This window comes from Osmerus eperlanus, chromosome 5 (genome assembly GCF_963692335.1).
Source record: "Osmerus eperlanus chromosome 5, fOsmEpe2.1, whole genome shotgun sequence".
NCBI lineage: Eukaryota > Metazoa > Chordata > Actinopteri > Osmeriformes > Osmeridae > Osmerus > Osmerus eperlanus.
The window spans coordinates 15,454,331-15,469,111 of record NC_085022.1 but is presented as its reverse complement, the minus strand read 5'-3'; the positions used below and the strand labels follow the sequence as shown (position 1 = coordinate 15,469,111).

The window sequence follows — 14,781 nt, the reverse complement described above, 5'->3', positions numbered from 1 at the left end:
TGTATGAAGGGAGCTCTGTGGTGGTTGCATCTACTTGACTGAAATAAGAAATTCCTAAACAGCGTTTGTACTGTATGTGTAGAGCTTTTTACTTGGTCTGACAGAGCTTTGTATTGTGTGTTCTAATGTCACCTCATACTCAAAGCGGCACATTCTCTCATGGATGACTGTCAGTTTTGTCAGGGGGAATGACTGGTAAATACTGCAGAAGGTAATTTACTCTGTTTTGATGGCGTGACTGGGACTTAAGAAATTGTTGTGTTTTTTTGCAATTGGGGAAGTCAAGAGTCAGCTTGACTTGCACAGCTGCATGTGTCTGGTCCTGGACGGAGTTGAAAAAAAATCAGTACCTTCAACAACAAAAAATGCTAAAACATATCCGGCACCGTGGTATCATCACTTGACTCATCGTTTATTTCATCTTGTACTTTAGAAGACCCTGTCAGTCTCAGAAACAGCCTGGTCGTTTCCTGTACTTGGTTTTCTCAAGCTCGTGCTTTGACTGTCCCGGTGGGGAGTGCTATATTCCGGAAAGCTTAGTGTTTTTAGAGAAAGAGAGAGCAAAGGGATGAGTTGACAGAAGTCTGCGGGGTGTTTGTGAAAGCCAGCCAATCCAGGAAGCTACACTTGGATTTCAAATATCAAATAACCCCTACTTCCACCCCCCTATCCCTCCCAATAGTTCTCTACTCAATCTGATGGAGCCCAACTGCCAAACATCTGACTAAAACATGGCCTTGGTTATTTTGTTTGTAGGCTGTGGTCCTAACTCAAAACATGCCATTCGAGAGATCTCACACTCATTTTTTGTTGTGATTTTCTTTCTTTTAAAAAGAGAGTGAGTTTCTTGTAAGATCGATAGATATCCTCTGATATACTTTATTCCGTGAATCTTAGGGGGGGGGGGGGGATTGGTTGTTTGCTTCACAATACTTTGGGGGCACCGAATAGCATTCTCAGACACATCCAGTAAATGTTTTGTGGAAGTTTTCTGGATTCCTAGTGACCCTTGTGAACACCACATGCTCTCTGTAACACTCTGAGAACCATTGACCTTCACACGCAAGACAATAACAACCTAGAGTTTCTTAAACCAAGCTTCTGCCTCGTTTTTGGAGAATGGTTGTGTTGGTGGGACCAAAGCTAAAGACGGCCCCAGCTGCTCACCATTCAGGATGTAGGATCTCTCTGAGCTGTCCTCACTCTCTCACCCCCTGCCATCCAGACACACCAATTGAAGCCAGATGGGAATCCAATGTAGCAAAGACTGCTGGAATTTTCCCTGCGTTGTCTGGTCCGGTCGCTATAATCTTATCTGTGCTGTAATGTGCTACAGATGCTGTGAGAGAGGGTGGGAACGCTCTTGCCTGTTACACCCAGTACTGTACATTTCTGAAACAGAGGTGGGAAAGGATCAGCGTTATTGAGGCTTTGGTGCACATTTCTGCTCGTTGAAACATTCAAAAACTTCTGCTTACTGTTAGGTGATTCTTTGCTTTTTGAGAAGCAAAAGCGATATATTCGGAATATACCACAGGGAAATGCATGTGTTTGTAAGCGTTAAAATCTGACAATTTAATGAGTATTTAAAAGGTTTGTTTTGCCACAGTGTTTAGTCTACTCTCAGGGCATTGTTGATATTGTCAGGAGCGGTGAAGGATAAATATTGACTACTTCCCCCACTATCGCACCTGGACTAGATTTGACACACAACCAGGTTGTGTGTCAAAAGCTCTCCCCTAGAGTAAACATGAAGCTGAGCTTTCATCTGTGGCGGGGGAGGGCTGTGGTCTTAAGGGGGGGCATTCAGGTGGAGGGGTGGGGGGGTGTGGTGGTGAGTGAGTCTCCACTTTGCTGGGTAACACCCTGAAGGAGACAAAAGGACAGGACCTCACGACAGGCTCCTAGGGGTCACATTCCCAGCATATTTCCACAGGGGTCTCCCCCTCAGCAGTGCCCCTATATGGGGCCCATTATCCCCCACCTCCTCTCACCTCTCGCCTCTCTCTGTGTCTGGTGTACAAAACCAGGATTACTGCAGGACTAAGTCCCATTTCCCCTCAGCTATTGTTCATACCCAGCACCCTGAGGTGACTGAAAGCATCTGAAAGAAGTTGAAGGGAGGGAGGAATGGAGTGATAGAGCACACATTTCTGTAGGTTAGTGGCTCCACCGCAAGAATGTGTGCCTGTGTCTGTGTGCGTGAGGACGTATAAACACAGGAGGGCCCTATAGGGTTGTACATGCCTGTCATCAAGGCTCCCTGGGGGGCTGTTTGCTGGGACCGCAGGGGGCCACAGGGGCCCTATTGTCCACCACACACTCCACACATGTCCCTCAGCTAAGCTTTGAAGTGGGCAAACATCCTTCTCTTTCTCTGTTACTGCTCCTCCCGTTCCACTCCTCCTCCTCAACCATCCATCCCAGCCTTATTGTCTTTTGGTGGACCTCCATGCCAAGTGGGTTGAACCTCCAAGGCCGACTAAGAATGGAGATGCACTCATAGTTTAAGTAAATAATTAAAATTGTACAAATACAACTTCTGCAACGAGTAGAATGTGTTTTTCCACAAGCATGTGATACAAAAGTCATAAACACAAGAGCCCATAAAACCACAGGAGCTCCTTTCTGGGTTCTTTGCCTCTTTGATACGAGGCTGGGCAGATCCCAACAGACCGCATGAGGTCTGTGGTCTGACCTCAGCAAAGCTAGCTTCAAGCAGGTCAGCGTGAGAGGGGGGAGGAAACACTGCCCCCGTAACCTGTCAGGCGGCTGTGGAGGCGAAGTTTGAGGATGTCGCCTGGCTGTTTGAAATGTCAGCTCTATTCAGGATCTCTAATGGGAGACTGACTGCTAGCTAATCTGTTCTGGGGCAGGGTTGAAGGGAAGACATGCTAATGCTAACGCTGTATGAAATAGTGAAGAGTTTTCATTTTGGAATCACAAGCCGATGTCTGATAATCTGCTGTCTTTCACTGCTTTGAGGATATTTTCGCAATGTTTTAACAGTTACAACACAGCTTATTTACGAGTAGTCAGCCACAACCCTTTATTTTTTTTAAGAATTCCTTGTCAGTTTCGGTTCTCACCAAGACCATGTTTACCTTCCAGCCTGTGACTGCGACCCCCGAGGCATTGCCGAGCAGCAGTGTGACAAGGCCAGTGGTCACTGCGTGTGTGTGGAGGGGGTCTCCGGGCCACGCTGTGACGTTTGCTCTCGTGGCTACTCCGGCCAGTTCCCCGACTGCCAACGCTGTCACCAGTGCTTTGCCGACTGGGACGTCATCGTGGGTCAGCTGACCAACCAGACGCACCGATTGGTCAGCAAGGTGAACACCCTCAAGGCCAGTGGCATCACGGGACCCTACAAGCAGACCATTGACAACGTGGAGAAAAGCGCCGGTGCCATAAGAACGATTCTCGCCCAGAACCCGGCCACACAGCCTCTTTCAGAGATCCAGCAGCTGTTGGAGCAGGCTACGTGAGTCAGCAACTAGGGCTCCTTGAGGTTAAAGGGCAGGTAGAGGGTAGACAACAGAGGATCTATGACCAGGAAGCAATACTTTTTACGAATTTGTTGTAAGTAGTACCTTATTGTAATGGCGTGTACATGTATATGTTCTGTAGTGATCTGATGGCAGAGATGAGCAGGAAGCTGAATCAAACAGAAGAGACTCTGGCCCAGTTAACGGTAGACAACAACAGCACCGACACCAAACTGGACTCCCTCAAAGAGGATGCCCAGAAACTAGAACGTACCGTCAAGGAGCTGATGGAGCAGGTGGAGTTCATCAAGAACTCGGACGTTCGAGGTAAGCAACCTGAAGCTCTTATGATAGGATAAAAAAGGATACAAAATGTGTACATTCATTCATTTCGCAGACACTTGTAATCCGAAACGCGTTTTCTATGTTTCTACATAGAAAATATGTTTCTAATATGTGTATAACGTGCATTTTCAGGGGCTTCAGACAGCATCACCAAGTATCACCTGCAGTCCTTGGCGGCCGAGGCTCGTGCTAATGCCTCCACCAGCGGCCCTGGCAACCCTGTGGAAAACTCAGCTACGCTACGGCAAGCCACCGAGGACAAACTGAACCAGACCAAAGAGGAGTTCCTCCGGAGACACGATGAACATGCCAAGAGATTGGATGACCTGGCAGGACAGATGGAGACTCTGGACCTATCAGAGCTCAGTGAGAAGGTAGCGTGATGGAATCGAAGGCACAACGATGACTTTATATTTCAAAGCAATTCCTGTCAAAAAATAAATAAATACTCAAGTAAAATAACAGTATGGTTAAGTGTCTGATCTTCAGATCAGTCAAGATAGAAATTCATTCAATGTAGATAAAACAATAAAGAGGACTTCCATTTTACTTCCAACAATACAGAGTTACTCCTCGAGTAAACAAACGGAATATGAACAGCTCTAAACTGGGTGTGATCACGTAACAAGCTCTTCTCTCTGACCTCCTCCCTCCAGACATGCGGCAGCCCCTCCGGGTCCGAGGCCTGCTCCGACTCCCCGTGTGGCGGCCTGAGCTGTGTGGACACGGATGGCCAGAGGAAGTGCGGCGGCGAAGGCTGCAGTGGCCTGGTCACCCTGGCGGACAACGCCTGGCAGAAAGTCAAGGACTTCGACCAGGAGATCGTCACCGCCATGGAGGAGGTGGACAAGCTCTCCAAGATGGTGAGGAGGGGGCATCTGTACTTTTTTTTTTGTCTAATGGTCAAAAAGTCTTGTAAGGATTTTCTAGTTATCTAGTGATGTCTGGCTTTCCCACATACAAACTATATGGGTTTTGGTCTTTGAGTCTAAGGGCCTTAATACAACTTGATGTTGAACCGCTCTATGTTTGCTGACGTGCGTGTTCTGTCCTCCAGGTATCCGAAGCTAAAGTGAAGGCAGACGAGGCCAAGCTGAGTGCCCAGGACGTCCTTCTGAAGACCAACGAGACCAAGCAGCGCGTGGACAAGAGCAACGAGGAGCTACGCAGCCTCATCCGACAGATACGAGACTTCCTCACGCGTACGTTAGCCGCTTAGCGTAGTGTAGAATCATTTCTATTTACCTTGTGGAAAAGAACCAGATATTCATATTTGAATGTTAACTGATTTAAATGAACATTTTCCTCTGTCGCCCCCTAGAGGACGCGGCTGACCTGGAGAGCATCGAGGCGGTGGCTAATGAAGTTCTGGCCATGCAGATGCCCACCACCCCGGCCCAGCTGCAGAACCTGACCAATGAGATCCGGGAGAGGGTGGGAGACCTGAGCCACGTGGAGACCATCCTGAACCAGAGCGCCGACGACATCCAGAGAGCCGAGAGCCTGCTGGAGCAGGCACGGAGGGCCAGGTACGACCATGGGCGAGCTCACACCGTGCCTCGGACACAGCTCAAGCACACACACCTCAGATACAAACACACACCTTACACACCGTACACATACCTCAGATACAAACACAGCTGACACATGCCTCAGACACACACACACATGCCTCAGACACACACCTCAGATACACACACATATCTGGAATTGAATACCGGCTTTTCTAGCATTCTCATCGATATCATATATTATGTGTGTGTGTGTGACCCACAGGAAAGAGGCGACAGGCGTGAGGGACACAGCAGTGAAGGTGAAGCAGGCTCTGGAGGAAGCTGGGCGCGCCCAGACGGCAGCAGCAGAGGCCATCAAACAGGCCACCACCGACATCAAAGGAACCAACGACCTGCTGACCTCGGTGAGTCACTTTCTGCTAGAACAGAAGGACCGGACCAAGCTCACTAGTCACACCATGTCTGTGTGACATGGGTCTTATTGGAGCACAAACAATCCATAGTGTGGGCTTTCTGGAAATATTCAAAATGCTGAAGATGTTCTTGGACCTGCGTCTCAAACTTGCTAACCGTCGACGAAGCATCACCATGGAAACATCCCTTAAGTGAAGTCCTCCTCTCTCCCCCCTCCGGATCCAGGTGGAGTCAGAGACGGCTGACTCTGAGTTTCAGCTCAACAACGCCACCCAGAGGCTGCTCCGGTTGGAGCGAGACGTCACGCTGCTAAGAGAGAAAGCCCAGAACACATCGCTGAGCGCCGCGCAGACGGAGACGGACGCGGAAGACATCAAGAAAGTAGCGGCCGAGGTCAAGAAGGTGGGCGCCAGCGTGTGTGTGTGTGTGCACGTGTGTGGATTCAGGTTTGACATTTGGAGGGGTCCTGTTTTTGTATTGTTGTTTTTTTTACTGTTAATTTTACATTCATATGATGTGTAACTTGATGTGTGTGCGTGTGTGTGTGCTGACAGGACTTGGACACAGAGCTGAAAAACAAGTACAGCACAGTGGACGACCTGATCACGCAGAAGGCTGGGGGCGTGTCCGACGCCAAGAAGAGGGCGGAGCGACTCCAGCAGGAAGCTAAAGACCTGTTGCTCCAGGCCAGCGACAAGCTGCAGCTACTGAAAGGTAAAGACCCACAGACCAACACACACATCCCACAGACATGTATTATGAACATTTCATGATTATGCATTTTGAGGTTTTTTTATTGTACAGGGACTAGTTTTAATTCAGGCTGGTAAGCTTTCCAGATACTCCAAACCAAGGAGTTGTTATGACTAAAAGACAATGATAAAGGATGTTTACAATTCAGCCCCCCTCCCTCCACCCCCCTGTTCACTGTAAGTGACTATGTTGCCAAGTTGTAACAAGGCACAAAGCCCACAACATACAGCCCAGGTATATTTCAATCAATACTATATTAGTCATCACATACTGCATCTCGTACATGTATCAGTAAAATACATGCATTTAAAATGTTAGAATACCATACTATGTGTCAGTAGGACAGAATGCAGGGCCTCTCTCTATTCATATTTGCTTGAATGTAAGCCAGCAACGACAGTGAGCCCTGGAGGTCAAACGTACTCCTGTCTCTGCAGATTTGGAGAAGTCCTACGAGGAGAACCAGAAGACTATGGAGGAAAAGGCCAGTCAGCTGGTAGACCTGGAGAAGGCTGTGAGAGATCTCCTCCAGGAGATAAGCAACAAAGTCACCGTCTACAGCACCTGTCTGTTCTAAACAGTGAGCGGCTGGTGCCATGTACATCGGCACCCCTGACCAGATGCTTTTTGACCCCGAGGAACAATCAACGAATACGTTAAAATGTTTACTTCCTGGAGTCACGGAATGTGAAATAATTTTGGCCCCTTGACAATAATGATAAGAATAATACCATGCCATAATATGCATATGCAGGTCTCTACCAAAAGTGTACATGGTTGAATAACTACACACAGAATGAGGGTGTATGAGGTGTTTTCCGAGCTTCTCCGTTTTCAGAAATTGTAGTTTGTTGCACTTTCAAAATGTAAACCAACCTGCTACCATTGTCCACACACACGTACACACACACAGTGGACAAGAACCAGCCCCAGCTGTGGTAAGTGCCTTGTATGGTAGTATTAGCAAGTGTTTGAAGGACATGAGACAGCAACCTAAAAGAAAAACATTTCAGTGATGAAAAGAATCCCTCTATGAAAAAAAAGCACTGGAAGGATACCACTTTCATGTGGCGTCATGTGTGTTTGTGATGAGAGCCATTAGCATGTTTTATTCTGTGTCCTACATTTGTACCGGCGGAAGGAGTGAATGTAAAGGTTTAACCTACTTCTAATCACAAGACTGCAAAGATATATATATCCCAAACTCAATTAGATCAATTTTATACTTTTTTATAAATCATGAAATATGAGCAAACTTTGTTTTTACAGCATTTTGGACCACCCAGTTGAATTGATAAACAAAATTACCCCATGAAATCCCACCATTGCATCTGTGTCTTCTCTCAACCTTTGCTTCCAGCAGTATCAAATCGGTTTCCTGTTATACGCACGTTCAAATAGTACCTAAATGGTCACCCTCAACCTACTTCTTACAGTAGGTCTGAAATGACAACTATTATCTCCAGTACTCCCCGTAATGATGTACAAGCTCACCACCCTCTGGAAACTGGCTGGTATCACCCCACCACCATCTCCTCCTTCTCAGTCACAAACCACTACATTGTATGATGGGAACTGCATTTATTTGTGTTGTAGTGCTAGGACTTAAGCAAGAATGTATACACCACACAAAAAGGACAGAACACGCACGCCAATTTTGGAATTCAAGCAAAACGACTCCAGTAAAGCCAGCTGTTGCTGCTCCTTTGGCATACCTTTCTATCTCCTTACTTACGTTTTGATATATTCTAGTAAAAATACAGACCTTTCTCTCTCAACATTTGACCCAGCAGTCATTCACTCATGCCTACTAAGTAATATGATCTGTCATTCTCTGAAAAAATGTATTGACGCATTTAAAAGGCTGTTAATAGTCACTACTCTGAAACTGGTGTAGGGAAAAAGTCTAGATAATTACACCTGTATTAAGTCAGTGGAGATATATATTTATATTATAGCAGCAAAAATAAACACCCTGAGTGCAGAACTCAAGAGAAACATGAACAGTAAATGAATTTATTTCCATGAATGAAGTAAAATACTGATCTCCAGTCAGTTTATTTTACCGCCCAACCCCCTTTTATTAATTCCGACCATTTAAATAACATACTAAATGTGGTACAAGGTTTTCGCATACTTGGTTGTATGTATACAGAGAAGCCCCCATAGGAGCTAAAGGGGCCAGGCGTAACCCTTGACATTTACACCCAGCCCCATAGAATGTGCGGACAGACAGACAGAAGGTTCCGGGTCGTGGACAAAACGGTTATGTACACAGGGTGTGTGAGTCACGAGCGTTAAAAGTTGATGGCTTTGCCGAAGGAGGCGGCAAGGTTGGCTTCTCTGAAGGCCTCCGACACAGTCTGGAAAAAGATGGAGGCGGGGGGGGGGGGGGTTAAGAGGAGAATCAGATAACGTCATGTAAAGTAACGTATGGTTTCATTAGCAGACACTTATCCAAACAGACATTAAAAGGGGTGGGGGATGTAAACCAGATTGATCTGCATGCTCTACCACTGACCTATAACCCATCCCATGCTCCTACAAATATCCCCGTGTGTGTGTGCCGTGTACATGTTACTGTGTGCCCGAGTATGTGTGTGTACAGCAGCCGCTTCTGGTGCACGTCAAAAGTCGACACTCACGGGATGGGCGTGACACACTCTGGCGATATCCTCGCAGGACGCTCCGTACTCCATGGCCAGGGCAGCCTCGTTGATGATCTCTCCCGCCCCCTGGAGGAAAACCAAAACGGTCAAGCAGAGCTAATCATCCCAATCTTCAATGGCCAACCAGCTCAAAAGCTGATCGCGGCTTAGTGGCGACGAGGTGGCTTAAGGGCAACTCGGATGGGCCGTTTAGCCACGTAGCCCATTAGCCTCTGTCAGGAACTGGACGAGTCAGCGGTTGACAGGCTAACGGATGCTACAAGGCGGATGAGAGAGGGCCAGTGGTGAGGAGAGACTCACGGTGCCGACGATGTGAGCGCCCAGCATTCTGTCCGTCTCCTTGTGTCCCAGGATCTTCACCAGGCCGTCCGTGTCGGCGTTGGTCTTCGCTCTGCTGTTGGCAGCGAAGGGGAACTTGCCCACCTTGTATGGGATGCCCTGGGAGGCAGAGGGGGAAGCAATTGAGAAGGTTTGTTTTAGTTTTTTATCCAACGGTTTCTATATTGAAAGGTTTGACAAAACACATTTGGCTTTCTTTGGGTGTGTGCAAATACCAAACACCCTGTAGTAGTCGCCATACTTCTAGGATTTTAAACCTGGGCAGTGCACGCACGCACAAACACACACACCTCTTCTTTGAGCTGCTCCTCCGTCTTGCCCACCCAGGCCACCTCAGGGTGTGTGTAGATGACGGAGGGGACGCAGTTGTAGTCGATGTGCACGGCGCCCCCGGCCATGCCCTCCACGCAGATGATGCCCTCGTCCTCGGCCTTGTGGGCCAGCATGGGCCCGGCCACCACGTCGCCGATGGCGTAGATGCTGGAGACGGGAGACGGCGGGAGGTGAGGAGGGGACAAAAGGAACCGATCGGGTCAATGAAGGCAGTGGACCAAGAGAAGGGTTCATTTGAAAAAAAAGGGTTGTTGGTTAGAGAGAGACGGTGTAGTGGGAAAGGCAGAGGAATGCAGAGGGTGATCGTGTATTGCATTGAGGGAGCAGGAATGGACTGTGAAAGGCAAGGGGCTACCTGGGTACTTTGGTCTGGAAGCGGTTGTTGATGGGGACGCGGCCTCTGTTGTCCAGCTCGAGGCCCACGTTCTCCAGGCCCAGGTTCTCCGTGAAGGGCCGTCTGCCGACGCACACCATCAGCACGTCGCACGTCAGAGTCTCGCTCTTCCCGCCGGCCGCAGCCTCCACCCTGGAAGAGGTCGGAACTAGTCAGAACCAGCCAGAACCAGGTCAGAACAGTGAGGTATGCTCCTAGTTATCTGCCTTTCCTAAAACCTTGAACATCGGTATGATGACCTCATGGATTCCTACCTAGGAAAGATTTCTCTCTCTCACACACACACACTCACAATCGCTGCATTTGTGCACACACACACACACCCGCCCTCTTTCCCTCTCCCTGACCCCGCCCCATACTTACGCCACATCGATCTTGCCGTCAGGCCTTCTGGTGGCCCCCATCACCTTGGTGCTTAGCTTGAACTTCATGCCCTGCTTCTGCAGGATGCGCTGGAAGTTCTTGGACATCTCCATGTCGATGCCCATGCCACCTACGTGGCCCAGGAACTCCACCGCCGTCACATGGGAGCCCAGACGATGCCACACTGACCCCTAGAGGACAGGAGAAGAGGTTGGCTTTGACCGGAGCATGCACATTCATGCCTGTAGAAGCTTTCGTTTCCATTGAAGTCTACTAGTTTGATTCAACAAGTAAGCATTTATTGAAATGGGTTGAAAACCAGCTGATCAGATCAAAAAGCAGGTGTGTGTGTGTGTGTGTGTGTGTGTGTGTTTGTGTGTGTATAGATGCATCACTCACCAGCTCCACGCCGATGACTCCAGCTCCAATGACAATGAGTTTTTCGGGAACCTTATTCAGAGACAGCGCTCCAGTAGAAGACACCACGGTCTCCTCGTCGATCTGGGGAAGGCGTCAGGAGAAAGACACGTTCAACAAAACTCACGTATGCAATCACCCCATCTGCTCTGCATCCTAACCCCCAGGACATGGAAACACACACTCATCCACACTTTTGGAGAACCCAAGGAGGGGCTTTTACTGACGGAAGGTTGAACCCATGTGTGTGACACCCAGCCGTAATGTATTCAATACACCATGTCTTTATGTAGCAGAAGTTTTCTCCAAAGGGGTGGGGGGTATGAGCTCTTATTTCTCTACCACTGAGCTACACTCATCCCAACAAGTAAAAGCAGAGAAGAACGTTCTAGAACCGAGCTTTACAGGGCGTACCTCGATGCCAGGGAAAGGTGTGACCTCAGAGCCTGTGGCGATGAGAATGTTCTTGGTGTTGATAATCTGCTCACTGCCGTCGGCCGCCGTGGCGGTCACCTGGTTCTTGCCCGTGATCTTGCCAAAGCCGTTAACGTGAGTCACCTGATTTGGATAATACAATTTTTTTTTAAAGGTTCTAATTTCTCAAACAAAACCCAAGCAGGAAGTGCATACTTCAATTTAATGAAAATATTTTAAATGAGAGCTTAGAACATTTTCCATATATTTATATAATGTATTTATATTGTATATTCAGATATTTGTTGACAACTTGTATATTTGCACAAATACTTTTGATTGGGAAGTGCATCCAAATTCTCCATATCCCTGCCTATATGGGACACTATGACAAACGGTCCCAATTCATCATGAGGATACTTCCATTGCTGCTTATTCAGAGATGTCATGGGTTAGGGAGACCTCACCTTATTCTGTTTGAATAAATGTGCAATGCCTCCCGTCAGTGCTTTGACAGCCCCACTCTTCTGTGACATCATCTTCTCCAGGTTTAACGTAATCCCTGTGACTATTCAAACATTCAAACAACAACAACGTGTTAATTTCTACAGTCACAAAATCTTGCCACTGCTGTAAACAAATGACCTATGCATTGCTCTCCAGTGTAAATTATGTGTTAATATACGTGTTATATGGAGGTGATATCGTATCTGTGTTCCTTACTTTCAATGCCCCGATTTTCAAAGTCTTTCCCCATGGCCTGGTGGTACAGGTAGGAGTTGTTCAGAAGAGCCTGAAAAGGATCAAATATTGAACTATAATACATTACAATCAGTGACCTATGCCCTTTTGTAAAGCTTTCTCTTGGAAGTCACTTTGGATAAAAGCGTTTGCTAAATGAATAAATGTAAATGTACAACAAGGATCATGTAAAAATGTATCTGGAGTAGAAAAAATGGCTACCTTCGACGGGATACAGCCGACATTCAAGCATGTGCCACCAAGAGTCGCATTCTTCTCCACACAGACTGTCTGTGGAAAAGAGGAAGTAATGTTGATAACTGGAATATGAACTACTACTTAAACTATCGAATTGAGAAATGTTTGCTGATACTCCATACACCAGCCTGGGCTATTTGTACACTATTGAGTTCTATACCACTGGCTACCGAGGTGAGATATACAAATAAATTCAGGACAAGCATGGTTGCATAATGTACAATAATCAACTAATTTAGCACTTTTAACCAAAATGGACATGGGGGGGGAGAGAGAGAGAGAGTTGAACCTACAATTAATTTGAAGTGCTCTACAACTGAGCTAATCCTATACCCATGCCCTAATGTTACCTTAAAGCCGAGCTGGGCTGATTTAATAGCAGCTACATATCCACCAGGACCAGAACCCACCACTGTGACATCAGCATCAACTGAAGGGGAATAAAACACATTTATTAGTCTGACATAATAACAGAAATTAGCTACTTCACCTTGCGAGTCCAATGAATCTAGTTAAGTTCTCTCCAATAAAGGTATTTAGAGCTAAGTGTGCATACTTTTGTTCCTGCCCAGCACACACCATAATTCCATAATCAAGAGTCTGATAATAGGAGGGAAAGAAATCAGTTGAGCTCGTGCAGGGTCCTCTGCCAACCTGTTCAACATGGACTGAAAAGCTCACAGGTCAAATTGTATTCCTATGTAGAAAGGTAACTAGCTAGAAATTTGCTGTCTTGCTCACTCGTATAATTTGCTGATACTTTAACTGAACCCTGGCGTGATGAATGTTGGCTTACTTTGTGCTTTGTCAGCGTATGTTCTGACGGAGAGGACCGACGCTCCATGCAGTTTGCAGGGAAGGTGCTGGCCTCGCTTCAGGTTCAAAGAGAGAACAGAAATTAAGAAACACTGACTGTTGACAACTGTTCTGACTTCTACCCAGGTACAATTACCAAGTTAAATGGCAATCCGCCATGCTAACTAACGTCTGTATAAGCTACAATGCATTACTCTTGATTAACTTATCAAGCATTGGTGAAGACCAAAATAGATTTAACGTCCAAGTAAACAAGCTCGCGTGCTTGACAGTTCATTGCTCGCTGTTTGTGAGGAGTTAGCCAGTTAGCAAAGTTAGGCAAGTATGGTGTTACTCCGCTCTTGGCTAACATAGGCTACCAGTCTGCATGTTAAGATAATTCATAGATAATGGTGTCAAGTCAATATCTACTTTTATCGCCGGCTATCTTACTTGCAAAAGGTTTGGCTAGTAGCTTATGTATGCTAGGTTTTGAGAGGTAGCAGCTAGTTAGCTACTAGTAGCATTTAGCTAGCAAGGCCTGGGTGGACTGCAAGGGAAATCTGGCCCTGAAAATATACTTTGTAAACCCTGGAACTATCCATGTCTATTCCTGACAACTTGTTCTTGTGAGTGATGCATTTTTTCCCCTTACCGTTGCCAAAGTGCGATATAACTGATTCCAACTCTGCATTTTGTCTGTGTCCCTTTACAAGCTGCGTAACCTACAGCAGGCGGATCATCCAAGGACTCTTTGCATTGCGCACGCGCATTAGCAATCCCGGAAACTCAAACGATGTCGCATCCCTATGATGTAAGGCTAATTTCCAAGTTACCCAACAAGAACACCTAGGCCGACACTTAATTCAAATATATTTTGAGTAATGTTACAGAGGCAAGTCCTAAATGATCAAAACAAGGCTGGTTGAATTCCGTCAGGTGACTGTCAAATGATCAACTCACTAACTCTCCCCCTGCCCATTCTAGTGACATCCCACACAGTGTGACACTGGCTTGCCTATCTAATGGCTCCTGCTGCGCCCCAATAGGATAAGGGCTGCATCGCATACCAAAACAGTCACTTTTGCTGGCCTAGGATGTTTGAAAAGAAGTAGGCCTAGTCTAGTTTGCTGATGCTGTGATCTATTGCTTCATCAAAGATGCGTACCATGTTAGAGAGTGAAAGAGAGGAAGCGAGAAATGCATCTCAATCGCATCTCTCACTAGTTAATTATATATTTTTTGTTAATGCAGTTATCAGTTTCTGGGCATATTGTGTGTATGTCCTCAGTTAACCTTGGGGTGTAATGTGCTAAATTTACCACTAGGCGGCAGCACTAATATCATTATAAAAGTAGGCCCTATACATGTCAAATTATTTACAACTTTCACATGCACTTTAGTTACTTCTGCCTATATTGAAATACATGAGATGAAGCTTAGCAAAGTTTTTTTCAAAGCATGAACTCTATATTTAATACAGGGTTATGATAAGGATAGAAGAACAGAACAGGGACTTACAAGTACTGAAACACTTTGTGTTGGGA

At 46.6% G+C, this 14,781-nt stretch overlaps 2 protein-coding genes across 2 annotated transcripts in view; one reads left to right on the top strand and one right to left on the bottom strand.

The window, feature by feature from the left end:
• Positions 1-8,400, top strand: part of LOC134021268 (laminin subunit beta-1-like) — a 28,203-nt gene extending 19,803 nt beyond the window's left edge. The window contains 10 exon segments of the mRNA XM_062461923.1: positions 3,112-3,481; positions 3,628-3,812; positions 3,963-4,204; positions 4,487-4,693; positions 4,888-5,032; positions 5,152-5,359; positions 5,607-5,748; positions 5,984-6,160; positions 6,313-6,472; positions 6,949-8,400. Coding sequence (XP_062317907.1) covers positions 3,112-3,481; positions 3,628-3,812; positions 3,963-4,204; positions 4,487-4,693; positions 4,888-5,032; positions 5,152-5,359; positions 5,607-5,748; positions 5,984-6,160; positions 6,313-6,472; positions 6,949-7,088 — 1,976 coding nt within the window. The 3' untranslated portion in view covers positions 7,089-8,400.
• A 99-nt stretch (positions 8,401-8,499) lies between these two features.
• On the bottom strand, positions 8,500-14,045 carry dldh (dihydrolipoamide dehydrogenase). Its single transcript, XM_062461924.1, has 14 exons — positions 13,890-14,045; positions 13,236-13,311; positions 12,790-12,869; positions 12,404-12,472; positions 12,164-12,233; positions 11,908-12,008; positions 11,441-11,584; positions 11,009-11,110; positions 10,610-10,800; positions 10,208-10,378; positions 9,810-9,999; positions 9,481-9,618; positions 9,157-9,246; positions 8,500-8,874 (listed from the first exon to the last, which is right to left on the bottom strand). The coding sequence occupies exons 1-14, from the start codon at positions 13,926-13,928 to the stop codon at positions 8,809-8,811; spliced, it is 1,527 nt and encodes a 508-aa protein (XP_062317908.1). The 5' UTR covers positions 13,929-14,045; the 3' UTR covers positions 8,500-8,808.
• Positions 14,046-14,781: the final 736 nt, after the last annotated feature.